Source organism: Jaculus jaculus, chromosome 4 (assembly GCF_020740685.1).
Source record: "Jaculus jaculus isolate mJacJac1 chromosome 4, mJacJac1.mat.Y.cur, whole genome shotgun sequence".
NCBI lineage: Eukaryota > Metazoa > Chordata > Mammalia > Rodentia > Dipodidae > Jaculus > Jaculus jaculus.
In genome coordinates, this window is record NC_059105.1 from 57593400 (window position 1) to 57619573 (window position 26174).

The following is a 26174-nucleotide window of genomic DNA, read 5'->3' on the forward strand; positions in this document are numbered from 1 at the left end:
CAAACCATATACTAATTACCAATGACTATATCTAGAAAAAACTATTATGTGCCATCAAAATAAGTGCTAAACAGCTATTCGCTGAATTCTGGAAAAATCAGTGAACTTTAGAAAATTCCACTATTGTCTGATACCCATTCATCATTGTGTGTGGTTTTGATAGATCAATTACTACCTCATACAGACTGAGAAAAGCAAACATTAAGAGGGAATGTTGATGCATACAGGTATTTCCAAAGCCAAACTAATATCCAAGACATGTACACTTGAGGCAGTACTATTTCTTCCGCATTTGCTGGTAAACACCCACTATCCCTGTGTCTCCGAGTTGTTTCTCATCCCTGCTCTGACCTCTGTCCTGGAGCCCCTCAAATCCTCTAGGAAGGCAAAAGTGGAATGGGAAGTGCATAGCTGGGGCTTCTAGCTTTGCAGCCAAGCTCAATTAGGTTTGGCCTATTCCTTGATTGTATAGTAGTTAAATATTGTAGTTCACTGAGCCTATCACACACACCTTCACCCACGTTTTATTCTTAAAGCTGAGGTCCTTCTTAAAATAGAAAAATGTTGAATATCACTGTTTACTAGGCACCATTGATTAGAAACACCTAAAATAATTGTAAATAAAATTTGTGGTGCCTATAAAACCAATAAGTTGATTTACTTTGAATATCATCCTCAATGAACAAAGACAAAGAAGAGTAATTGACAATTAGGACATCAGATATAATGTTCAAGAGAACAATGGTTAATAGTATACCATTCTGACTTCATTGTTAAAAATATTTTTATTAATTTGTAAGAAGAGAGAGAGAGAGAGGGAGAGAGAGAGAGAGGGAGAGAGCACACACCAGGGCCTCTAGCCACTGCAAACAAACTCCAGACATATGTGCCACTGTGCATTTGGCTTTATGTAGATGGTGAGGAACTAAGCCTGTGTTGTCAGTCTTTGCAGGCAAACACCTTAACGTCTAAGCTATCTCTCCAAACTCCTGCTTCCATTTTTAATAGAAAGACAAGCCACACAAAATTACTACAATTTTCTCTTCCATGAACCATTTCATACTAGAAAGCAAGTACCAGATTAGATACTCTTTTAATTACCTTCATAGCCATCATTATCAATGTCACCAAGGTTAACTATAGATTCCCCAAATCTTGCCGCATATTTGTCACTTCCAGTGAGGACTGTTTCCATTTCATTCATGACTGCACCCTAGATGGAAAGGAAATAGTGTCATTATGCAACTCCTTGGCACATGATTCACTGCTATAACCAAATATGGATTTTTCTAATGTGTCCAGCTACAGATTGAGCTTTAGTATACACCTTGGCTCAATTCAAAAAATATTTATTAGACCAACTTATAAAATAGTGTGATTAGAGATCAGAGGACATACCAGTGTCAAACTCATGAGCACTATCTTTGAAAAGTCAATAAATCATTTTGATAACTCAATTTAACCCATATTATTGGGTTCTCTCTGAAGACAATGAACTGTTCAGAGTAAACAGGTGACAGAGTGCAAGGCAGTGTATGCGTAAATCACACTCCTTTACCCCTAGAAACCACAGATGTGAGGAGGGCTTAACATGAGCATGTAACTGATTTAGAAGTACAAATTACTTTGTGCTAACAAGAAACAAAGGAAAAATGTCAAGTCAAGGTAAGCAAAGAATGTCACTAGCATGAAACACAAATGTCCACATGAGTATAACTTCATAAGGAGGAAGCATGTGAGGTGTATCTCGAAAGGAAGGCATAATTTTGATACACAAAAAAGCTATCAGCAAAACACAAACACCAGAAAAGTTAGCTATAATTAGTGACATATATAAAAAGACAACACAGTTAAATTTCAGTCTTATGATATGGCAAGGTGGAAGAAAATTATTGTTAATTGTGGTGAACAGAAGGAAGTCAGTGGTAGTTTCTGAGTTAAGTAGCAAGACTTAATTTGCCATTGCAAACAGTCCTACAGCAATGCTTTGGCCCACTGGTATCTCAGAATTGGAAGGTGAATTATTAGGGAAAGATGTCTGATAGTGTTGCAATAAGGAGCTGTTACGATTCTTGCTACCAATCTTCTTTACAAACTCTGATCATCCATCCTGTGTGCTAAAAATAAATTCATATTCTACTCATAAATGCTTGTGTCTTCTGAAACAAATCTATTCATCATTCCATATGCACACAAGGGCTGTTCTCCTGAAATGTCTTTCCATGCTTATTGTATTATGGAAAATTCCTACTCTTGTCTTCCTGAAATAGTACTTCAGCTGTGAAGTATTCTTGACCTAAAATACATTGTATCTACATTTACATGTATTTAATATATGCTGTTTCCCATATGGCAATCTATTGATTATTCCTGTGATTGGTGTCTTTATTTGATCCTGTGGTCATTACTAAAATTATTCTTGGCTCTTTTCATAGTCTTTGTTTAATTCCAGACAATCACAAAATGTCACTTATTTTATTCTGAATGAACTAACAAGATTAATTCAACTCTATACATGCAACCACTGTTACTCATATGACTTGATTTAACCAAAGGATTGAGGGATAGAATTACTTGGCTCCTAGAAAAGTGTCTAAAGAAAAGGAAGGCTCCTGGAAGGATAGAGGAGAGACAGATTTAATAAAACAAGTTTCAAGAGAAATAAGTGGTGATTTATCTTCAAGTATTCTCCAGTCACAGAGAGAAGTGACCAGAAGGTTGCAGGGGACTCCTGAGATCTACTTAATTTAAAGATTAGGTGGAAGCCTGAGCTATGTAAGTAGCATTTTTCTTTGAGTTCATTCACAAATAATTCTGGAGCACCTACTTGTCCATGACTTCTGTAAGCCCTGAGAAAATAGCCATAAACCAGACACCATTCCTGTCCACACTGCATCAATACTCCAGTAGGAGAGACAATGCAAAACCAGATAAATAGGTTTAGTATGCCACCTAGCTGGTACCATTGCAGAGGATTAAAAAATAGTAGGTTAGGTAGAAAAGAAAGATTAATCTATAACTAACCCAGCATTCACGAGCAGACTTCTGGGGAAATCTGAGGGGAAGAAAAGAAGCCACACGAGCAGATAGATGTTTCCCTTGCGCCCAAGCAAAAAAAAGCTCCACTTTTATTTGGTTTTCATATTGTAGTGGTATAAGATTTTGGTGGGAAGTTTCTATGTTGCTTAATTCAGATGTGATTTTTACTTTTAAACTATTTTCAAAAAATGGTTTGTTGTAAAGAGAAATATAAGAGACATTTGGCACATGAGGATATAGCAAACATATGGAAGACAGAGGAGTATACAATGTCCTTGAAAGTATGGTTTTTGTGCATTGCCATTGGTGATGTTCTGATGGACACTGTAAAGGCAGCATGCTCTTATCATTCAATTTGACTTCAAAGACGGCCTAGGAACTCTCCACACATACTTAGCCTTATAAGACTACAGTGCTTCCTCTTTTAAATTGCATTGTCTCATGTTTAAAATGGATCCCTATTAAATAATCTGAAACTCATTTCAAAAAGTTTATAAATATCTTCTTGAAATAGAACTCATTTTGTTGAATCCTGACTGAAAGACATTTTTTTCATGAGAAATGGACCAGTTTCCTCACAAGCTCACTGTTATGTTCAGAACAATGGAACTGACTAAGAAGATTCCAATGAGGTTTTATCAATTCTTTCTTTTGATCTAGTGTTAAGCAGCAAGGCTGCAAAGACAAGGGCAACAGAACTCTTTAAATTCAATTAAGTCATCAGCTTCTTTGTAAAGATTGCCCACGATTTAAAATGGAACCACATTCAGTAACTACCAACTTACAATTTATATATCTACTTAGGAACGAGTGATATCAGTTTAATATTTCCAGGAGTATAATCTACATGATTTGCATTTGTACGTTATCAATGCACTTCTTTTGCTTTTCAAGTCAAGAACTTGCAAACACTGAATTCTTCATCATATACATCCAGTAACATTTTATAATTTACAAAAATATATAAGAACCTTAAGTACAGAACTATTTAATGCCCACATTTTAAAGTATATGTAAGAATCATTATTTCAAATTAGGTTTATATCAAAATTAAACTAAAAGAAATTTCACCTACTAAACACATAAAAACTGTAAGTAAAGGGCTGGAGGGATGGCTTAGTGATTAAGACATTTGCCTGCAAAGCCAAAGGACCCAGGTTCAATTCCCCAGTACCCATGTTAGCCAGACACAAGGGGGCACATGCATCTGGAGTTCATTTGCAGTGGTTGGAGGCCCTGGTTTGCACATTCTCACCCCACCCCTCTTTCTCAAATAAATAAATAACAATGAAATATTTTAAAAACTTTAAATAAAGCAATTTCAATACAGCCTACTTCAGATTTCTAGATTATTTGAATGAAATAGCTGCCCATTCAACACCATGCTCCAATTCATTTTTAGAGCATCAGTTTTACTTTTATCCAGTAAAGGAAGGCTAAGACTGTACAGTCTCAAAAGGTTGCAATAAGATCCTTCAGTTCAAGTCACAATCCATAAGTAGCTTCCAGTTTGGGGGCCATGAGACATACCGAGCCAGAGTTGAGGTACACAAACACTCTTCCTTCCTCCCGGATGGTGCTCTGCATAGGAGCCCCGACGAGGAGATCTGAGAGGCCATCTGCATTGAGGTCCACAGCACAGATAGAAGCTCCAAAATACGAGCCGAGCTGTCTCAAACAAACCACATCCAGCACTGAGAAAGGCAGGATTACATACCATAGCCCTCAGCTATACCAAAGGTAGAGACATATTACCTTTTTACCTTTCATTTCATGTAAGATACTTAGTTCCTTTTCATCAATGCTAAATATGTATGCCTGCAAGTGGGGAAGAGAATTGCAAAAGTTTATTTTCCGATCAAATTGTCTTATTGTCTTTTTAAAAGACAACTTATATCTGTGTTTAATGAAGAAATCAATTTCCATAACATGTAATTGCTCAAATATAAAAGTGTTGTGTTGAATAAAGCCATTAAGTAATACAATCTTAAAGAGTAATACAAAGATTGAGGGATTCACTTTCACATTAAGCCTCACATACAAAACTATCCTCTTGGGACCTATCTTTTAGATCTCATAGGGAAGGCATAGAGTGCTCGCCTCACTTTTGACAAGGCAGACATAGAACAATTAGCGACCAATGTTCATATAGCAATGTAGCAAAAGCGAGAACCAGAAATAACATTGTCTTCTTTGAGTCTTAACTATAAAACCTGTCACTGCCTCAATTTCTTTTCATGTTTATTTCCATGTTAGTGAATGTATTAACTGTACATATTTACATGATTTTATTTTATAAACAATTTACTCATAGAAGATAGGGCCCACTTTTTATTACTTTTCTTAAAACTTTCATGCTAAATTTCTTCCAAAACTACAACTCTTGCACAAATTAAATATTGCAAAATGTTGCTCATTATTTTAATCTTCCACTCCTTAATGTTATTTTAGTTTCTTTTTCTTTAATATCTTACTCTTGCATGCAATCCATTTTAGCCGTTGTGATAAAATGAAAATGTAATTCTTACTTTACCAATCTGTTCATGTTGGGGGGCTCCTCCAACTACTTCAGTAGTATGTTGATTCTGAAAATGACCAGCTCCCACTGAATACCCTTCAAGAGAGGGGAGAAAAGTATGTGCCTCAGTAGGTATGTGAACTCTACTCACATTATACAATGTGAATGAATTCAAGATGTCTACTTTAAGCAGAGGTTTAGAGATACTTAGCAAAAGAACTGAAAATTTTCGCATATTGCTGTAAGCACTTCTTGCACGCATGTCATGAAAAAAAAACTTGTGAATTACATTTCTAAGACCAAAAAGTTAAGACCACCACCTCTACATTTGATGTGTTATGGCCTTTGCAATATCAGATTCTTGGACTACAAATGAAATATCTGATTATACTGACAATCTCACTGAGGAGAGCCCCCAGCAGAATGGGAGCAGGAAGCAGGGAAAAGATGGTACCAACACATGATGTAGCCATAGAAAGTATGTTCTTAATAAAAATAAAATAACATTTAAGCTTTAAATTTAAAAAAAAAACCTCTGTTTCAACTTTTATGTCTAGACATTATCCTAGTATGCCGACTTGATGACATAAAAGGTAAAAGATTTTGGGCTGAAGAGATGGCTTAGTGGTTAAGGTGCTTGGCCACAAAGCCAAAACAATCTAGGTTCAATTACCTAGGACCCATGTAAGCCAGATGCACAAGGTGGTGAATGCTTCTGGAATTCATTTGCAGTGGCTGGAGGTCCTGGCATGCCCATTCACTATCTGCCCCCCCAGCCCTCTCTGTCTCTCTCAATCTGCCACCCCCTCCGTCTCTCTCAATGTTTCTTTCTCTTCCTCTCAATAAATTAAAAAAAAAAATGAAGGCAAAATATTTACTTTTTTGTGATAAGAACTTAACATTAAATTGTATTCCTTATACTTTATCTTTCAATTATACAGAAGAAAATGCTAAATTATGAATGAGTTCTTTAAGTGAGAATAATAATACTCTTTGCTTTATTATCATTATTTCTAAGTATAAGGTACTCACATACAAGGCACATACAATTTAAACTATATATCAGAAAATCAAAAAGACTACAGGAAACACATTTACTTATTTTAATGGGAATGAAAGAAAATGTATTTTGTAGGAATATAAATGATAAAGTATCCTATCACTGACTGATGAAATAATGAGGAATGGAGGTGAAGGATCATAAAAATAGCTAAACTCTGGGACACTATCCAAGATAACTTTTATAAGCTAATGTAAATATAAAATAGTCAATGGGTAGGTTTAGACTATCCGTCATAATGTTCTCCTTTATCTAGAATGCTACAGACAAGCTCATTGATTCCATTTGGTCTTTTGAGAAATTATGTTTTTATACCCATGTGCGCCTATGTTAATGCATATAAAGTTCATATAAAAATTTCCTGGGACACAGAGAACACTCAATAGCAGCTGTGTAAAGATTCAAGTATACAGTGTTTCCTAAAATGAACTGCAAAGAAGGATCTAAACCAGATGTTCTAGTCTAACAATTACATAGTAATGACTATAGTCACACACCAATTAAAATATTAACTAAAATTTCATTGACTTTATAATGAAGAGTTTCTAAATTACTTAATTGCTACTAGCCATTGGGATGATCTAAAGTCATAGGTAATTTATATGGCATAAATAATCTTATTTTGTCATTTTTTATTACAATACCTAAATAACTTCCAAATTTTACTTGATTGTGTCTGTCTAAAAATGCTTTGTACTTATTTGTAGTTATGTTGTAGACAAAAAGGGAGCCTGTCCAATAAGATGATCCTGGGGCTCCCATCACAATTAAATCCTGTAAGAAAAAAAAAAACCTCATTATTTGAAAGTTAAATATCATCTCCTCAAACCTCTAAAATACACTATTCTAAGTAATCACTCAATAAATGCATTTTATAATGAATTCCTTGAATGACAGCATTTTATAAATTTAAAAATATATATTATATAATATGGAGTTAGAAAACATTCATGAAAGTATAATGGATTTTTGAGAGAACCTGGGAGATTTGAGGGTTGAACTGATACCTTGCATAATATACCCTAAAGGTTTTTTGTTTTTTTTTTTTAAGTTTGGGAAACCATTGTATTTAAGAGGATATTACTAATTTTTAAAAAATTTCCCAAGCATAACTTTAATGAAAATTAACATAATTCATTTCCTTTCAACTAGTAATTAAAAAAAACATACTTGGATATTTTCATTTCCTAAGCAAATAAAATAAATAACTGTACCTACTTTACATCTCCATTAAATTCTTGATTTTTCATTGGTCTTGTATATATTTACTATCTAAATTTTAAATTTTCTGAAAATCTATATGGAATGTTTCATGGTACAAATTGAGATGCTGTGCTTGAAATCTTAATAGGCATTATTTAGATGGGACACAATTCTTACCTCAAAGCCAATGGTTAGCCTAGTAAAGCCTCTGAATTAAGAGTCTATATGAACATTCACAGAACTAATGTTTGAAGTATTAACTATTACCTGTGTGTAAAAACTAGATATTCCAGCTTGGCAGGATGCAAAGTTTATTCCAAAATTTTTCACATAATCTAAAATAAAATATGAGCTATAATAAATTTGAAAGATATATATGGGATATATATGCATATATATAGATACATACATACATACATACACACAAAAGAAAGCTTCACTATAAAGCTCTCTTGAAGATATATATGGGAGATACACACACACACACACACACACACACACACACACACACACAAAAGAAAGCTTCACTATAAAGCTCTCTTGCCTCAGTCTTTCAAATGTTCAGAATTTTATCCTTTATAATTATATTTTAATCTTTAAAAATATGACTTTTAAGTTTGTACCTTCATTTTTAAAAATAACAATAATTGCTATAGTTTAAACTACATGACTCTCCCCATCATGAAATCACAATATGAACATAAGTGCCTCTGCTAACTCTTCATAGGAAAGTCATGCAGAATAGCTAAAGTCTCATCCACTGAGAATTTTAGAAGTACGATTTGTGACTAGTTGCCATTTGATTGTGCAATGTATTAGAAATAGACATCATTTTCTACTACCCATACACATGGTAGAATGGCTACTAATGTAAGCAAATTAACTCATCCCTCTCCCCCACAATGATGCTTTGTGCTTGTGGTAAAAGCAACGGAAGTCTACCCTATCGGCAAGCTTCTATAGTGCACTATGTTTGGTCCTTACACTATGTACTGGGTCTCTAGACTCATGCTCTGCACATAATTGCAACTCAGTGGCTTTTGATGAGTATGTTTCCCTATATCTCCATATACCTCAACCAATTTTTTATTCTGTTACTATGTTTTTGAAATTTTTAGATTTCACATGTGAGACTATGTGTTACCATCCTATATCTGGCATATTTTACTTATAATCTATATCTTGGTCATCAGTGCTATTTCAAATGGCATGATTTACATTCTCATGGGTAAATGATATTGTACTGTGCATATATGCATGCATGAGCCCCACGTGCACACACACATGGATGCACACACAATAATTCCTTATCCACTCATTTGTAGATGGACATTTAGGTTGGCTTTATATCTAGAGTACTGTGAATGTTGCTGCAACAAAAGCAAATTGTTGCCTATCAATTTCATCTTTATTCACACAGTACTGTAGAATTTTTATTTCAAACACACAGTACACTCATGAAACTACTGCTACCTGTACCCATTTGGCAAAGGAAAGGGGAGAAAAAAATCCATCACTGGGGAGGTGGCTCGGGGAATAAAGCACCTGCTACACAAACCTGAGGACCCGAGTTTGACTCCTACAACACCATGAGGGGGGGCTGCCTGTAATCCCCTTGCTCAGAATGTGGAGATGAGGGGTTCCCTAAGGCAAACTAGCCAGCTAGACTAGCTGAATTGGTGATCCCTGCTTCCATAAATAAAGTGGGAGTGACCAGGACACCCCACGCTTTGCCCTCCACATGTATGTGTGCACATACTCAAACACATATGTCCATACACATGTAAATATGCATACACTCATGTAAAAATTAATGACAGAATTATTTCCAGTACTTAAAAAATTAGCTATATATAGGAAGGACTATCTTGAAAGAGAAGGGACTTCGATGGAGAGGGTACAAAACAGGGTAATTGGATGAGAACATGATCAAACTACAGTATGTTCATATATTACAGTTCTCAGTAAAAGTTGGCTACTTCAAAGATACTTCTCTTTGCATGTACAGAAGTAATTTTTCCTTTAATAAAAACCTTTAAAATGCATTCACATGCTTCTCTTTATCTAGTTGGCATCACCCCCCCCCCCCCGCCCTTACCTTGATAGCATGGAGCCATTCTTTTACTTAGTTCTGTCCGCAAATCAGAAGGCATTCCATAGCAAATACCAGTGGGGAGCTTATTTTCATTCTTCATGTAAAATATATTTTTCCATCTATGCCCACAAGTCTGAATAACATAAAAGTGGACCAAATATGTGAAAATTGCAGCAGGATATCTGATTCCAAAATTGATGGTGGACCCATTTCAGTACATACCACAATGGATCCATTTTTTCCTGGCTGTCTGGAAAGTGTTACCCCCAGCCACTGGTTGTCTCTTTCTTCTAAGCAAGTCTTCCCACAGGGTTCTCCATTAGGACTACCTACAGCATTTGAAAATAAACATGAGCTTTGTTGAAAACTGTGCTCAATAACAGCAGAGAAAATAGACTAACCTACTCATCAACCACTGATTCTTCATCTTACATTCAGTGGACAATTTGGGGGTAAAGGTGATTTATATTTGTCCTCCACATGAGGTGAATGCTCTGTGTTAAAATGAGGTCTGAATGATAAGACACCATGCAAAGTTGGCTGCAGTAATATAAGAGGCAGATAGGATGTACAAGATGGGAAAGGCTCATTGAAACCAGCACCAGCTATGCAAATCCAGATGAAGAATAATGCTTGGAAAAGGATTTGCACTTTTGTTGTAAACATCTATCTAGGAATATAAGCAACACTGCCCGTGCACTTTTTTTAAGCATTTTATTTATTTATTTGAGAGAGACAGACAGAGGGAAAGAGGCAGAGAGAGAGAGAGAGAGAGAGAGAGAGAGAGAGAGAGAGAGAGAGAGAGAGGGCACATCAGCCTCCAGCCATGGAAAACTAACTCCAGATGCATGTACCACCTTATGAATCTGGCTTACGTGGGTCCTGCGGAATAGAGCCTCAAACCGGGTTCCCTAAGCTTCGCAGGCAAGCGCTTAACTGCCAAGTCATGTCTCCAACCCAACCTGTGCACTTTTTGAAAGTTTCTTGCAGGGTATTCAGCAATTACAAACCCGTATATTGGAGCTGGGAGGTGATGACTATGCATGCAAGAAGTGGAACATGTCGTTAGCATACTAATAATGCATAGCATTTTAAACAAACTGCCCTGTGTTCTACATTTACTGGAATGTGACTTGTGTCTTCAGCAAAGACAAATATGGAAAACCAGACTGTTAGTCATTGACTAAAAAGAAAAAAAAATAAAAAAATAGTCCACAGACACCAAAGCAAATAAATGAATTGCCAAAAGGCAAACAGACAAACAAGCAGCAACAAAAAAAGACTATTCGTGTGCAACATGGTACTTCTGAACTGTAGAACAGTGATCTTCACAGTGAAATTTCCCATTTGTTAGCATAGTATATTTGCCTTATAGCTGAAATCCTGTTAAAATCCTACACTAAAGTTATTTCAAATCATCTACAGAAGAATAAGACCCAGTACCTCAAGCTTCTTTTGTGCTGTCCTTAGTTTGTTCACTTCACTCTCTTAGCTTTATCTGTGCTCATTCCAGTGGCACATAATTAGTATCAACCTGATTCGATAAGAACATGGAACTTGGATTTCTTTGCTTAGCTTTGAATACAGGTCACCAATTACCTACTTTTCATACACCTATGGTGAAATTTTCTATAGGGCTCACTGTCTCATTAGACACTTTGCCTTCTCTCAGAACCTTGACCCTAAGAGTAAACTCACAATACCTACATAGGTAACCCTAGTTGTTTGGAAATGAAATCATCTGCACTAGATCTTCCTAGTAGAGATTTTGTTTGAGAAGTATAGAACGATGTATGTGTATACACACATGTGTCCCCCAGAATTCATTCAGGGAGCACCCTGTCCTTCAACACTGCTGAACTGGAAGAAGTCTCCCTGCCCTCCTCTGGGGAATGATTCAGTGGGTCCTGGAAGTCCTTAAAGTCAGGAATATGATGAGAACAGGTGGATGATGCGTTTATGGCCAGATAACCCATAGAATAATGACAATTTTTATTACTTATAATGTGTTACAGGAAGGACAGGCTGAAAGAGGAAGAGACCCAGGGGGAAAAAATGCTGGGCTGTTGATCCAATGGGAAGAAAGCTTGTTGTAGCTTAGTGTTGAAGGACTGTACAGGTAGGTATAGGTGTCTGTGTGGGAAAGTAAGGCGAGGGAGGGAGGTAGGCAGGCAAAGGTAAGGGGAAAGGAAGGGACACAGGGGAATAAAAGCCAACCGTACTGAGTGTCCAGAGGGCAAGCATTAACACAAGAAATCACTGTGGCTATACAACACCAATCAACATGGGTGAGGTGAAAGAGAAGGACAAAAATTTTATTTTTGACTACATTGGATTTTCTACCTTTTACTTTTACTTCTTCCTAAGATCACCAGCATTTTGGAAACCTAATGTCAGAGCAGATAATCAATGGTAGCAGATTCAGGTCACCACTGTTGAGTTTGAAGCTCCTGCCACAACAGCAACATGGATGAAGTACCACAGCTCACTTGCCTTACGTAAGGACAGGCAGCCCAGGTGGGTGCACAAAAATGGCAGCGTCACTGATAACAAGTGAGCAGCTGTGGAACAGGTGCTGTCTGGAAGATGGCATCTGAGCTTCAGAAACAGGCGCCTTCTTGGAGAAATTGTCACTCAGAAGTTGAGAAGCAAGACAGGACATTGGAACCACAAAAACACCATGCAAATTGCTTGATGAAAACTGCCCAGAATCCTTATATGCAAGAAGAGAATATTTTGTTAACTGTTTCCTACATTTTTAAGTATTTGAGCTCCTGAACTAAATTAAAGTGTTTTCTCTTTAATCTGAGCTGCTTTCCTTTCTGCTACTGGTCTTAGCCCTACCAGGTGACAGCACAACATTGTAACTTTTCAGCCTATTCATTCATGTTATCACTTTCCTAACATCACTTCCTTCCAACTTCTTTCTCTTCATGCCCCAGTCCTGTACCCTCTAAGAAAGCCACTATAAGACTATGTCTGCTCTACGATGAGTTCTGGATAATCCCACAAAGCACCAAGATTTCAAGCGTGGCCCGTGCCCCACTCTTCCCTCTCTTAATTTTAGGTTAAGAATAAGGATTCTTGGGACCAGAAGAACAAACAGCCCTCCCCAAGCCACAAGAAAGGGATGTTTACCTAACTATAAGTGCAGTGAAACTTTCCCAGGACTCTAGTGGCAAGAACAAGTCACCCTTGAGCAGAAGAGATTTCAAACACATAAACACATAGTGGAAGTGTTTGTGGGGAACTTGGAGGATGAGGAGAAATTCCACTAGAGACAATTTTGTATTTGTTTGTTATTACTCAGTTCCAAACAAAAGATGCTTTTTATTCATACATGAAACTTCTTTTCATTTCAAATATATGGTATGTATTATTTATCCACTCTATAAAGATGACTCAACCCCTGCAATCAAAGACTCTTAGACACAAATGATGTGAACTTGAGAGGAAATTTTGGAGACGCTAGTGTCCTGAAGGAAAGAGGAAGGATATTCATTTTTACTTGGATTAGCTAAATTTCCTTGTTTATAATTACCCAGGTCTACCTCCAAGGTTCAGTAAATAGTGACCTCATTCATGTTGGCCAGGCCTATATCTTCTTGGTGATCATCCCATTCTAACACATGTCACAGAAACATGTGCTGGAAAAGGAAGGATCTCTAAATGGAGAACAATGACCAAGCTACTTCTGTTTGTGTTATATGCTTAAATTTAAAGTATGTGTCAAAAATATGACTATAAAGGTAAAGAGAAAATTCATGAAAATAACAGTTGTGACAACTGCACTTACACACACACACACCCACACACACACTCACACCCACACAATAAGTGACCATGTACTCATGTGGGTGTTTCTTATTTTCATTCCGTAAGGCTGCTTCCCACACAGGTAGCACTCAACTTCAACCATGATATGGAGGGCCTTTCAGTGCCAGTTATTTGGGACAACTACTTCCAGGAAAATCCTGAAGTCCCTACTCTTCTACTGGGTTATTCTTAAATTCTGGAAAATTTTCCTCTGTTCTTTGGGACTACTATTAAAGTTCCAGCAAAAGATAAATACTTCATACTATGAGCTTAATCCAGCCCTTCTCCAAGTCTTTCTGTACTCAATCTGTGACCTCCTGAGTCCATCCTTCCCACATGGTATGCAGCTGGATGAAGCTTAGGATCACCTGGAGGAGTTTTCAACCAATACCAGCACCTGGCCCCTCCTCCCAGCCCTCAGGTATGATGCTCCTGGGAGGGCACCTAGACACCAGATGGTTTTCAGAGCTCCCAGATGGTTAGTTGCCTTTGGGCTCACATTTGGGCTTAGGAACAATTGTCAATAAAGTAAATGGTCATGCCTTTCCCTGTATTACTAAAGAGAAAACTGACACTGTTTTCAAAATAATAGTAAAATCTTTGTCTTCAAGATTTCAGCTAGACATTGAAATAGAGTATTAAGTGTTAATAACATTTTGTTCATTTAGGAATATGGTATTTCTAATTTGATCAGAGATGATGGTTATTAGAACTATCATAAGAAAGCAAATTCTCAGGGCTTTCCCTGGCAGAATACCATAAATAAATTCACATTATCTTTATATTTTAGCCAATGTCATGCTGCAATGATTTATAATCTGGTTTTCAGTTCATACATTACTAACAAAACTCATAGTAAATTGAATCTGCACCATAATTGAAAAGATACTTTACATGGTTAAACATAAAAGAGGTTAGCAGAAATTAGCGTGTGGTGATTTTTCACAATTTCATACAACTGGAATGACTAATACTCAGCACAGTTGAATGCATTTTCCCACTACACACTAACTTATTCTGAAAATTAAACCTTTTCATCGTGTGTGTGTGTGTGTGTGTGTGTGTGTGTGTGTGTGTGTGTGTGTGTTACAACTTGGGGAAAAATATATGCTTAACTTGTATTCTTTTACTTCCAGCTAGTGACTATCCATATATACAAATATATATGTAAATGAGAATAGATGGTAGTTTTGATAAATGAATATGAGAATGTTAGTACCAAAACAACTAGCTGTTCTTTACTCTTCTTTTTTTGTTATTCAATTGTTTTACTGCAAATACCAAAAATCTGACAGGGAATAGAGAATCAGAGATATCTGACCTTCCAGGTCAATTCCAGGAGGACAGATTGGCTTTATTTTTATAGCTGCATTCTCACGGCTTAGAACTATGCTGTTCATGCTGCCGGCAACCACTCAACCCACATTTGCTGAGGGAAGGAATTGTGAAACGCATTATGCCCTGTACTGGGATTGAAATCCCTTATTAGATAAAGCACAGGACAGCAAATTTTTTGCCAAACTCTGAGAGATGAAAAAGAGTTTTGTTTTGTTTTCCATCACATTCTATTTTTCTCTCTCTTCAATAGTATTATGCAAGTTTTAAGACAGTAACAGATGGTCTGAAGAGAAGCAGTGCTTATGGGTGTGAGCGTCTTTATTAATGTGACTTGAAAGCCAGGATGATGCAGGACAGAGAATCACCTGAAGCCCGTGGGAGCTGCCTAACTCAGAGAGTTGCATCAGGGCTGGTGGGAGGAAGACAGACAGACATGCAGCGCTTGGACAATAGCTGGACAGAGCACACACACAGACATTAGCTGATATCACCGGATTGCACTTAAGTGAAGACTTTCGCATCTCTATGTAAAATAGGTGCAGCACATACTGCTCCAGCCTCAGGCTCATAGCAGGGCCAGACAGTTGTGTCATCAATATCTCTTAATTTATGTGAAAATTGAATCTTACAGAAGTCAAATAACTTGCCCATACCTATGGAGCTGGTAACTGGAAAAGATTAAAACAACAACAACAACAATAATAATAATTTTAAGTTACTTCCCACTAGGCTAAAGCCAAAGAACTCTAGAAATTGATTTCAGGTGTATGTATTAACTGAATTCAATTTTCTTCCTAAATCTTTTTAATTTAAAAGTGTGTGAAAATATAGCAAATCTTCCCTACTATTGTAGATCTTTTTTTTTTTTTTTTGAGGCAGAGTTTCACTCTATATCTCAGGCTAGGTTGAAACTAACCAGGTAGCCCAGGCTGGCCTTGAATTGAGTGTAGTCCTGCCTCTGTCTCCTGGTATGCACCACGATACCCAGCAAGTCAACTTCTCTCTTTGTCAAGAAAAATGTCACTGATTTAGCCCTTACTCTGCCCTTCCCCACCCTTGTCCTCCACACTGATCATTCTCAGTATTTTAGCATTTCCACTTAAGAAGAACCCAGGAAATCAGTCTCAAAGTTCTTATTTCTAGAACTTATTGACAGTTCAAGTAAAATACTGTTGGAGTGGGGTAGCCTGAGGTGGGTTATATGGGGACTTTTCCTCATAATAGTTAAGTCGGGTTTATCTACCTACATCACTGTTCTGTGGTTTCCCCATCAGACATTCGATCAGGGCTCTCAGTCTGACTTTCTGGCTGGTGAGACAATGTATAAATGTATCTTATCTTTCAAAACATGTGATGTAACCTCTGGTTTCAGAAAAATTTGAAAAAAAAGCCTTTACTTTCAATAATTACTTTTGTTTCAGAGTTTAATTTCTTGCCTTTTGAAAGATGATTGGATACATTTGAAATTCATCAATCCTATTTCCTTAAAATAATCCTGAAAATTGAAGAACTCATTCTACTCTATATTCTGTAGTCATTCATTTAAGATAGATTTCTAAAATAGCAATAACTGCTGAACAAAAACATTTTTATAATTCCATTTTTGACATAGATTTAGATTAGCAAGACATATTAAGCACACAGACATTATCTTATTATAAAGTCTACCAATATAGAGAGAACAGAAGTTTTTTCCTGTGCATACAAGACTACTGAGCACCTAGTAGGTGTTCAATAAACACAGTGCTTTTGCTTCCCCAAAGTACCTGCATTCTGTTGATTTGTATGATGCCAGCAGAGGGCGCTGACGGTGCTGTGAGATTTGAACAGCAGGCTTTAGCTCTAAGCCACATGAACCTTCCATTTAGCTTTTCTTCTGGAAACCCTAATTACTAATAGATCCATTATGCTCCATATCCTGTGATTAATCTATGTACTCTTCTCACACATATAGTTAAACATGGTGGTGATGTCCTAAAGGTTAATGGTGATGTAGAGGAACTTAATGTCAACACAAGTAACTTGGAGTCATGAAAAACAGAAACAACATCCAAGATGATAAAGAACATGAAAGTACTAAATGTCCAAGATCTTTTCCTCCAGCTAGTTAATTGGCAAATGAGAAAAAAAAAAATCAAATTAAACAGTAAAATTAAGAATCCACTTTCAAACTATTTTTCTTTTAGAGAAAAACATCTTTTTAAATGTCATTTTAGACTCCTTAAGCAAAATCTGAAAATGGGTAACAGGCATGCTCAACTCATGCTGGTGCCATCAGGGGCCTAACAAAGCCAGATACTTCAGTTCTTTAATCTTTCATTTCTATTCCATTTGACTCTTCTACTCTCTATTTTATTCTTCCATTCCATTCTATTCTGGCCTGGTCTGCTCTACTCTGCTCTTCTCTTCTATTCTCCTGGTCTGGTCTGTTCTACTCTACTACCCTACTCAACTCTTCCATTCAGAAAGATGATTTAACACCAAGAGGACAGTTCCTAGGGGTGGTTCTATGTTCCATGGTTGCAATGTCATAAATTTTAATTGACCCTGAATCACGCTAAGCCTTAAAACTCTAAACAAGATCACTTGGGAGCTTGACTCTAGGTTTGAAGTCTTTGCCAGGGCCCTTAATCCCCAAACTTCTTCAAAATCCTGCACAAGATCTACACAACTCCTTGTAATAACTGCACAAAAATATATACTGTTTTGAAACTGGTAGCCATAACCTAACAGGGAAGAGTCATCTCTAATCATTAATTTTTATAATATACTCAAAAACTTTTAGTGCGTGTGTATGTGTGTGTGTGTGCACATGTGTGTGCAGACATGCATGTACCATGATATGTGTGGAGATCAGAGGACAACTTTCAAGTCAGTCTTTGCTTTCCACCTGGTTTTGAAGCAAGTCTGTCTTGTTTTATCCCTGCTCCATTCCAAATCTTCCAGGAAAATTTTCATGCCCCTGTATCCCCTTTCACAGAAGGCACACTGGGGTTACTGAAGTCCTTCACCACTTATAACCTTTAAATGGGATCAGGTGATTCAAACCCAGGCACTCAGAGTTGCACAGCAAGTGCTTTTTGCACTGAGTTATCTTCCCAGCCCTCATATGCTTTCACCCAGCACAGCTTTAAAAGATACAAACACATATATTAACTCATGTAACTGTCATTATATCCCTGATATAGGCATTATTGTGAGAGTCAGCACTACAATTTTATAGGTTGTGAATCTTAAACAAGGGCAGATTTTTTTGCCCAACGTCACATAGCATCCCTACGATGCTAAGCAGTGCTTTACAGTTACTGTCTTTCCTTGTTAACAATCTGAACACCCCAGTTGTCACCTACTCTAGTACTGAAAATTATAACATGAACTTTTAACATTGGAAAACAATAAAAGAAAATTTGGACTGGAGAAATGGCTTAGCCATTAAGGCACTTGCCAGTCAAGCCACAGGAACCAGGTTCAGTTCCCCAGTACCAACATAAAGCCAGATGCACAAGGTGGTGCTTGTGTCTAGCATTCATTTGCAGTGGTTGGAATCCCTGGTATTACCATTCATTCTCTCTCTCCTTCTTTCTCTCATATAAATATATAAATAACTTTAAAAAAAAATTCACTCCCATAGATTTTATTTTTATTCTCTTGGACTTAAAGATTAATTTGCAAAGATACCACTAATGCCATTTTGAGGACTTTTGAAACAATAGAAAGATTATCAGTAGAAAACAAGCCCAGAAAAATCTGCCTGTTAACTACTACAATCTATGCTTCTTAATGGAAGTCATTGGCAGAATGGATGTAGCAAGGAAGGGAAGGGGGTCAGTTTGATAACAAGGTTTAACAATCTGTGAGCTAACTAAAAATCCATGAGGGAGGGGTGCATTGCATCCTTATGACCAATGCAAGGTCAGGCTTAGATGAGGAGTCACAGCTGTCAAAGACCATTTCTCCTTAACATTTAAGGGAAAAGCAAGCCATTGCAGATAGAGCAACTGACACACAAAAGCCATTCAGAACTGGCTTCTAACTTCAGGAAGCCTACATTATCATTCAAGCAGTTCATAATTAATTCTTCATTTCCTAGTCTCTCCAGGCACCTAGACTGAGTTCTTTGAGATTTTCAACCGTGTCTTATACTACTTAGTATTTCCAGCATAAGTCATCGAGAACACAAATTGGTGAAGGGAGTGGCCAGGTAAGAGAACTGTTGGCATGTGCTTTCATTCCTACACGCAGCTCAACTCTGTAATGTTGCATCACCATTTAAAACAGCTCTTGCCAACGCAACTGATAAATGGATTCCACCATTTAAAACAAATCTTTCCAAGGCAAGTGATAAATGGATTCTCTTGAAAGCCAGTGCAAGTGTCTAACTTCTTATCTTTTGTGCTGGCCAAGGACTTTCAACCCTGCCATTAACTCACCTTTCTCACAACACTCTCATCCTCTGTGTTCCATGATGCAAATACACCTGATTTCCTTGCTATTGCTTTGGCTCTTTCTTGGTCTCTATTCATATCCCTCCTTTCTTCTCCAGTGGTCATCAATCTTGTAGCAGCACTGGACTCACCTAAGGAGCTCTGGACCCTTTCAGTGCTCTTTCTTGATCCACTCCCGGAAATCTTTCCAGTTGGAGACATGGTCACCAGAACTCACAGCTCCGTGGAAGGCGTTCAGTTGAAGCCGAGTTGCTCAGCCCTGTTTTAGCCCTCCTCAACTTGTCGACTCCTCACTGTCTACCGCAGTCCTCTCCACTCTTCATCAGAGTTTTCAGTTAAGTGTTGTAGTGGTTTAAATGTGTGACCCCATAGAGGGAGAATCTTGGGTCTCCAGGAGGGGGAACCCTAGTGGGGAAGAGTGTGTCTGGGGGCAGATCTAGAGTTCCAACCATAAGGTGTGTGAAGAGCAAAGGAACTCTGGCAGCTTTGTGGTGCTGGCTGTTCAGTGATGTCCCTCTGCTATGATCTATGGAAGTGAGCCAGCTTCTTACGGCTTGATGGAACTTCCCCTGGACGGTAAAGGTGAAACCCCTTCCTCTAACAGGCTGCTTCTGATCTGTTGTTTGCCACACCAATGAGAAGCTGATTGCAAGAAGCATATTATTCTCCTTGGCTTTAATAATCTTTTCCCTATCAATTACTCTCACCTGTGAAATTCCAGTACAAACCTCTCTTCCAGCCCAAGCTCCAGACATCCAATTCATCATAAGATATTTACCTCTCTTTAAAAAAAAAAAAAGCTTTTAAAAATATTTTATTTATTTGAGATTGGGAGAGAGAGAGAGGGAGAGAAAGGTAAAGGCAGAGGAAGAGGCAGAGGCAGAGACAGAGAGAATGGGCACTCCAGTAACTCTCAGCCACTACAAACAAGCTCTCTACTTTTGCATCACCTTGTCCATCTGGATCTATGTGGGTACTGAGGAATTGAACCTGGGTTCTTTGGCTTTGCCAGCAAGTGCTTTAACCACTAAGCCACCTCTCCAGCCCAATATTGATTTCTTGGTCCACAGGAAAAGAAGCCAGTGTAGAATAGCTCTGCCCCAGACAGCCTGCTGCTCTTCCCTTTTTGATTATGCAGCAACATCGGCCCACGAGAACCTTAGGGGACATCTTTGAAACCTTCTTTTAATTCATCATTTTCATTACGTAATCCCAAATAAGTTAAAATCTATCTTCTAAGTATCTATAGAACCTCTTTTACTCCATTCTTAGAACAACTGTTCTGGGTAGGCACCTATTGTCGATAGCCCCAATGATAAAGGAATCTTCCCATAACTCACTGCTTCCAGTCTTGATCCATTCACTCCAAAGCAGTCAGTACATGGCAAGTAGCAGACTGTCAAATACATAAATTTGATCATGCTACTTCTCAACCTTAAGCATCACAAGATAAAATTTACAATCTTGTACCAGAAATCATCCCTGATCACCTCTTCAATCTACTGTCCACCTCACACACTCAGCCCAATCATGAACATTTTTATTTCAATTCTTCAAAGGTACCATGCTTTCAAAGACATCAGTTTTTAATGTCCAGTACTTTGTCTGTCTGGCACAATGTTTTATACTGCATTCTTTACCCAACTGCTGACTGTTACACAGATCCTCACTTGGACCTCAGTTCCCCATCAAAATATTTTTGTTTATATTTATTTATTTATTTGAAAGCAATGGACAGAGAGAGAGAAAAAAGCAGAAAGAAAGAGAGAGAGAGAGGGAGAAAATGGTTGCACCAGGGCCTCCAACCACTGCAAAGTGCGCCCCCTTGTGTATCTGACTAAGGTGGGTCCTGGAGAATTGAGCCTCGAACCAGGGTCCTTAGGCTTCACAGGTAAGCGCTTAACCACTAAGACATCTCTCCAGCCCACATCAATGCATTTTTATAATTAGGTGAGATATGCTCTTCACAGCTCCCTATAATAAGTGAACCTATAGGTGTGAAACCCGCTGGAGCCAAGAGTGTGTTTCTTTGTTGTGCCCAGGCTCTGGCCCTTAGGTGTCCCTCAACCCATGTGTGCATGAATCCATGAGCCATGGAGTTGCTTGAATATGGAGTGTCCCTCATCACCTTGGAAGGTTGTTAGGCTTTTGGGAGGTGGAGCTTGGTTAGAGAGGTATGTTGCTGGGAGTGGGCTGTAGAATGTTATAGCCAACTCCCCTTGACCAGCGCCACTTTTATTCTTGCTGCTTGCTTCCTCTCAGCTGATGTGATAAGACATAATGCCCAGCCTTTACTCTGAAATCTATGTGGACACTTCCCCTCTAGATTGGAAGCCAAAATAAGCCCTTTCCTTCCACACTCCTTTTGGTCAGGTGTTTTATCACAGCAATGAGAAAGAAGTTTCTCCCAGCTATATGTACAATGGACCATCATACCTGGCTGGAACCAGAACTGTTACCAAGGGAAAAGTTCTTATACATTAGAAGTGTTAGCAAGTCATAGAAGAAACTTATTGACAAAAACAAATTGCATTTGGAACGCCTCATTTCTCAATGTAGGAAGAAACCTCACCCTTTGGGACACACACACACACACACACACACACACACACACACAAACTTCTTCACATGAAGTAGTACAAAGTCCACAAATCTTATAATCCTAAAACATCTCTGTTAATAAACTTAAAAGTTTTAGTATTTCTTCTTGACTCTAGTCTCAGTCTTTTACCTTACAACCTTAAATTACCCCTGAATGTTCTGAATAGTGAAACAAATTTTCATAGTAGGTATAGAGTATGTGTTATTCAGAATGTTCCATGAGAAGTAACCTCAATGAATTCCCATACAAAAATATTCCAAGTATTAGCATAGCTATTATGCTAAACCACATGACTGATCTGGCACTCATTTTAGCCTTTCTTTTAAATCCCTTAGTGAAATCTTAAAGGCCAAATACACTGTCTTATCATTTCTCATTCACCCTTCAATCAAGTGGATGATAAACTTTCACTTTACTTATCTTCATTTACCTAATGCATACTCATTTAATGTACATTTTATATCCACTGACTACATTCACATTTCTTCAGGAATATTTCTATAGTCAGCCCCTATGCTCCACATACTCAATGAATTTGTTTCCCTTTAATTGAGAACCAGTACCTAATATATTATGACATTATATTCCTAGTTAAACACAAACATCCAGAAATAAATCAAGTGTCCTTCCAGACAGGAAGCAAGTGCTAAACACCAGTAGTTATCATGTCATGGATCTAGAAATAATGGCAAGACCATAGAAAATAAATTATTCCCTCCTGGACCCTGTCAAGATCTGCTGTCAGATGAAGCCTCCTCTTCACTCCCTCATTTTTCCTCCCACAACTCCTTCATGAATAAAAAGTAAGCTTGGCAAAATTATTCCAAATGTTACAGGTCTATGAGTGTTTATGTAGCCTTGCCTGGCAATTGTGAGGGAGGCCTAATGAGAGACAAGGGCTTATGCCACGTGGCACAAATAATTTATGCATGTTCATGAGTGCTAAGATAAAAGAAAGAAAAAAAGGAAAAGAAAAAGACTTGGTGTATGATCCTTTGAATTCACCCAAATGAAGGAACTCAATTTCAGCTTGAGAGAAACCAAAGATTGCTATAAAAAGAAGTTAGAGATGCAACAAGTAGTCTTAAAGGTCCATTTATTGATAAAGATGAGAGAAGTACCAATTGTGACCTACCATCCACCATTTGCATATACACAACCCCTCAGCTCAACACACAACGTACTAGACCCAACATTTAACTTTATTTGCACTGAAGATGCATATATGGAAGGAAAAGGCTGAGAGCTGATACCCAAGCTTGGGTTCCAACTGCTACTCATGGGGAAAGTCATTTTAAAGGAAGTACTTATGACTTGCTTAGGTCAGAGTCCTGGGGAAAGCAGAAACAATACAATCATAACCCAGGATAGCTTTGAAGGGAAAAAACATTGAGCAATATGTGCAGTAGTGCCCAACAGCATTTGGAACAAGATAGGTTGAAACTAATATTAGTTCCTCTTTTTTTCACCCATGTGTCTGTGTGCAGCAAATTTGCCTTTGACTTTGATACATGAAACTTCTTCCCTCCCCCATCAGCACACATTTCTCAAGTTGTCATGAACCTAAGAATACAAGAAATGACCGCAGAAACAGACCCACATGACATAAGGCTTCGACCATAGGAAAATTAATATACATAAAATCTCCTGCAAACGATGGTAACAGCGGACTTGACAACTTCTCCTGATCTTCTTTTACGATATGCATTCTAAGGAAAATTATACCACATTTTAAAAGAAAGGAAAGAAAAAAAGAAAGAACAAAAGGAAGAAGGCAGGAAGGAAAAAGAAAGACAGGGAGGGAGGGAAAGAAGAAAGAAAATACACACTTAGGCTAAATGACAAGCTGTGGAATCAATTCCAACTTCATTCCTGATCTGTTCTGCCCGTTTAGCTTGGGCTCTTGAACACATCGAGAGGTAAGAGATGGAAATGCAATGAAGTCTTCCCTTGCTTGCTTCCTCTGTCCTTCGAATGCTGAGAGACTTGACAATATGCTTCACATATGGCCGAAGACAAACGGAGAGAAGGCATCCTGACAAACTTTCCCCAACCTGGACCCCAACTTTTGCCAGAATGCTACAGTGACTGCCATAAGCAAAAGGGAAGGGGGAGTGATCACAGAACCAAGCTGCATTAAGAAGGAAAGATGGTGTTGGGACTAAAGTTGAGAACCAGGCACTTCAAACAGGCATTGCCACTCTTCCCAGGGATTCCATGGCCCCAAACCCAACTTACCCAGCTGGAGCTGCTCGCAGGTCCGGCCTGGATTCTTTCCGATCCGGCATCTGTAAATCGCCCCAGGATTAATCACAGAGGCATTGGAGAGCCAGCTGGCAGTGGGTGCCCCCACGACGAGCCTGAAGCGAGAACCGTGCACGTGCTCTCAGAGGGAGCCCGGTGGGCATGAGAGGTGGAGGAGGCAGAGAAGCCCGCCTCCTCCGCTCACCACCCCTGCTCCAGAGCCTGGCACCAGGATGTCCCCCGGGCTCTGCCATCCCGAGACGGTAGTTTTCCCGGCGGGCGGACCTCCAGCTAGCCGGCTGCAGCCACGCTTCTCTGCTGCGGCCCCCGAGGGAGCAAAGTTGGAGCGGGGTAGGGCGTCCCGGAGACGGCCGGGGAGCGCACTCACCATCGCTTGGTCCCGTGGCTGTGCAGCACCACCGAGTAGCCGAAGAGCGTGCCGGGGGTCCCCTGGTAGAGCAGCGCGCTATCAGGGTCCACATTGTAGGGGTGCCCGCTCGGGAGCCCGAGGCACAGCAGTAGCATCACCGCTTCCCGGACCGCGGCGGCCCCTCGGGGACCGGGTCGGGGCCTCGCTGCCGCAGCCATGCACTCTCGGGGGGGAACATCCAACACGCAGCGACCCCGGCCCCAGACCTGCACAGGATGCTCCCCGAGGCAAGAAGCGCGGCGTGTCGGTCGGGCGCCGGCGGGCCTGGGGGGAGGAGCGGGGACCCCGCAAGGGGAGGGACGTCGCCGGGCGGCGGGCGGGGCGATCCGGGCTGCAGGGGGATGCCTCCGGGCACCACGCCCCGGGTCTTGGGGCCTGGGGGTGGGTACAAGCCCCCGCGTCGTCGGTAGGGGTGGGGTCCTGGGCGTGGTGCCCGGGCGCCCGGTCCAGCTCCGACTCCCCCACGCACAGCTGTAGGGGGCGCTGGGGGACCTCGGCTGGGTCGCCAGTGCTGACCCGGGCCGGCAACCCAAGCCTGCGGGGGTTCTCAGAGAGCTCCTGGGGTTTAAGTTCTCAAAGAGAGCCTGGAGGGGACATAAGGCTTCCCTTTGGAAACGTGGCAGTCACTTGTGCGCCCCTGCATCGGCAAACCCCTGCCCGAAGGGCAACCCCATTTTCCAGGACAGGAGCTACAAGGGAGAACGCTCCAGATGTTTCTTTGTTAGTTAAATGCTTTCCGGATGGTTAGTAAGTAAGCTCGAGAGAAATCACACAAGTGACCCTACCCCCCCCCAAAAAAAAGCAAAACAGTAACATCACCAAAAGAACCCCTTGAAGGCTCCTAGGGAACGTTTTGGTGACAAATGCTTCAAAACTCCGAGGCCTACTAAACCCTTTTATGCCGACTTCCTTCCTGCGCACACTTCCTCTTAAGCTATGTGATGCGTGGGCAGGCTGGAGGCAGCAGCCCAAAACTGAACCCCGCGGTTGACGCTGCTGTTGACCCCAGATGGGCAAGGAAGCGAAGGCTCACCTACCCACCCCCCCTCTGCCGGCCTCCTCACGACCTGTCCCCCTGCCCTTTCCTCGGAGCCAGTCTCCGCAGCACAAACCTGCCACCAAGGACGTAGATGCAGTGGGAGGAAAGTTGTAACTACCCTCTCCCCCGCCCCCCAGGAAGAGTCGTGGTAGACTGGTAGACTCCCCTAGCCGGGTAACCCAGGTGAGGCTTCAGTGTAAGGCACTCCAGATGTGCTTGTTTCTTGTTTCCATAACCAGCGAGCGCCAGAGATGGTTATGAGCTGCACATTTGCAAGAGGTGTGAGTCCTCTGTCGCTGCATGAGGAATCAAGAGGCTTCATCCAAGGATCTTGGTCAAACTGCA

General features: G+C 39.7%; 1 protein-coding gene across 1 annotated transcript in view; it reads right to left on the bottom strand.

Moving 5' to 3' along the window:
* Nucleotides 1-25002, bottom strand: part of Itga4 (integrin subunit alpha 4) — an 82850-nt gene extending 57848 nt beyond the window's left edge. Inside the window, exons 1-10 of the mRNA XM_004660285.3 lie at nucleotides 24749-25002; nucleotides 24355-24476; nucleotides 10138-10244; nucleotides 9919-10048; nucleotides 8088-8155; nucleotides 7262-7391; nucleotides 5568-5653; nucleotides 4795-4857; nucleotides 4570-4707; nucleotides 1102-1213 (exon numbers count right to left, since the gene is read on the bottom strand). Coding sequence (XP_004660342.3) covers nucleotides 1102-1213; nucleotides 4570-4707; nucleotides 4795-4857; nucleotides 5568-5653; nucleotides 7262-7391; nucleotides 8088-8155; nucleotides 9919-10048; nucleotides 10138-10244; nucleotides 24355-24476; nucleotides 24749-24948 — 1156 coding nt within the window. The 5' untranslated portion in view covers nucleotides 24949-25002. The remainder of the gene's footprint in view (nucleotides 1-1101; nucleotides 1214-4569; nucleotides 4708-4794; nucleotides 4858-5567; nucleotides 5654-7261; nucleotides 7392-8087; nucleotides 8156-9918; nucleotides 10049-10137; nucleotides 10245-24354; nucleotides 24477-24748) is intronic.
* Between the last annotated feature and the right edge of the window lie 1172 nt (nucleotides 25003-26174).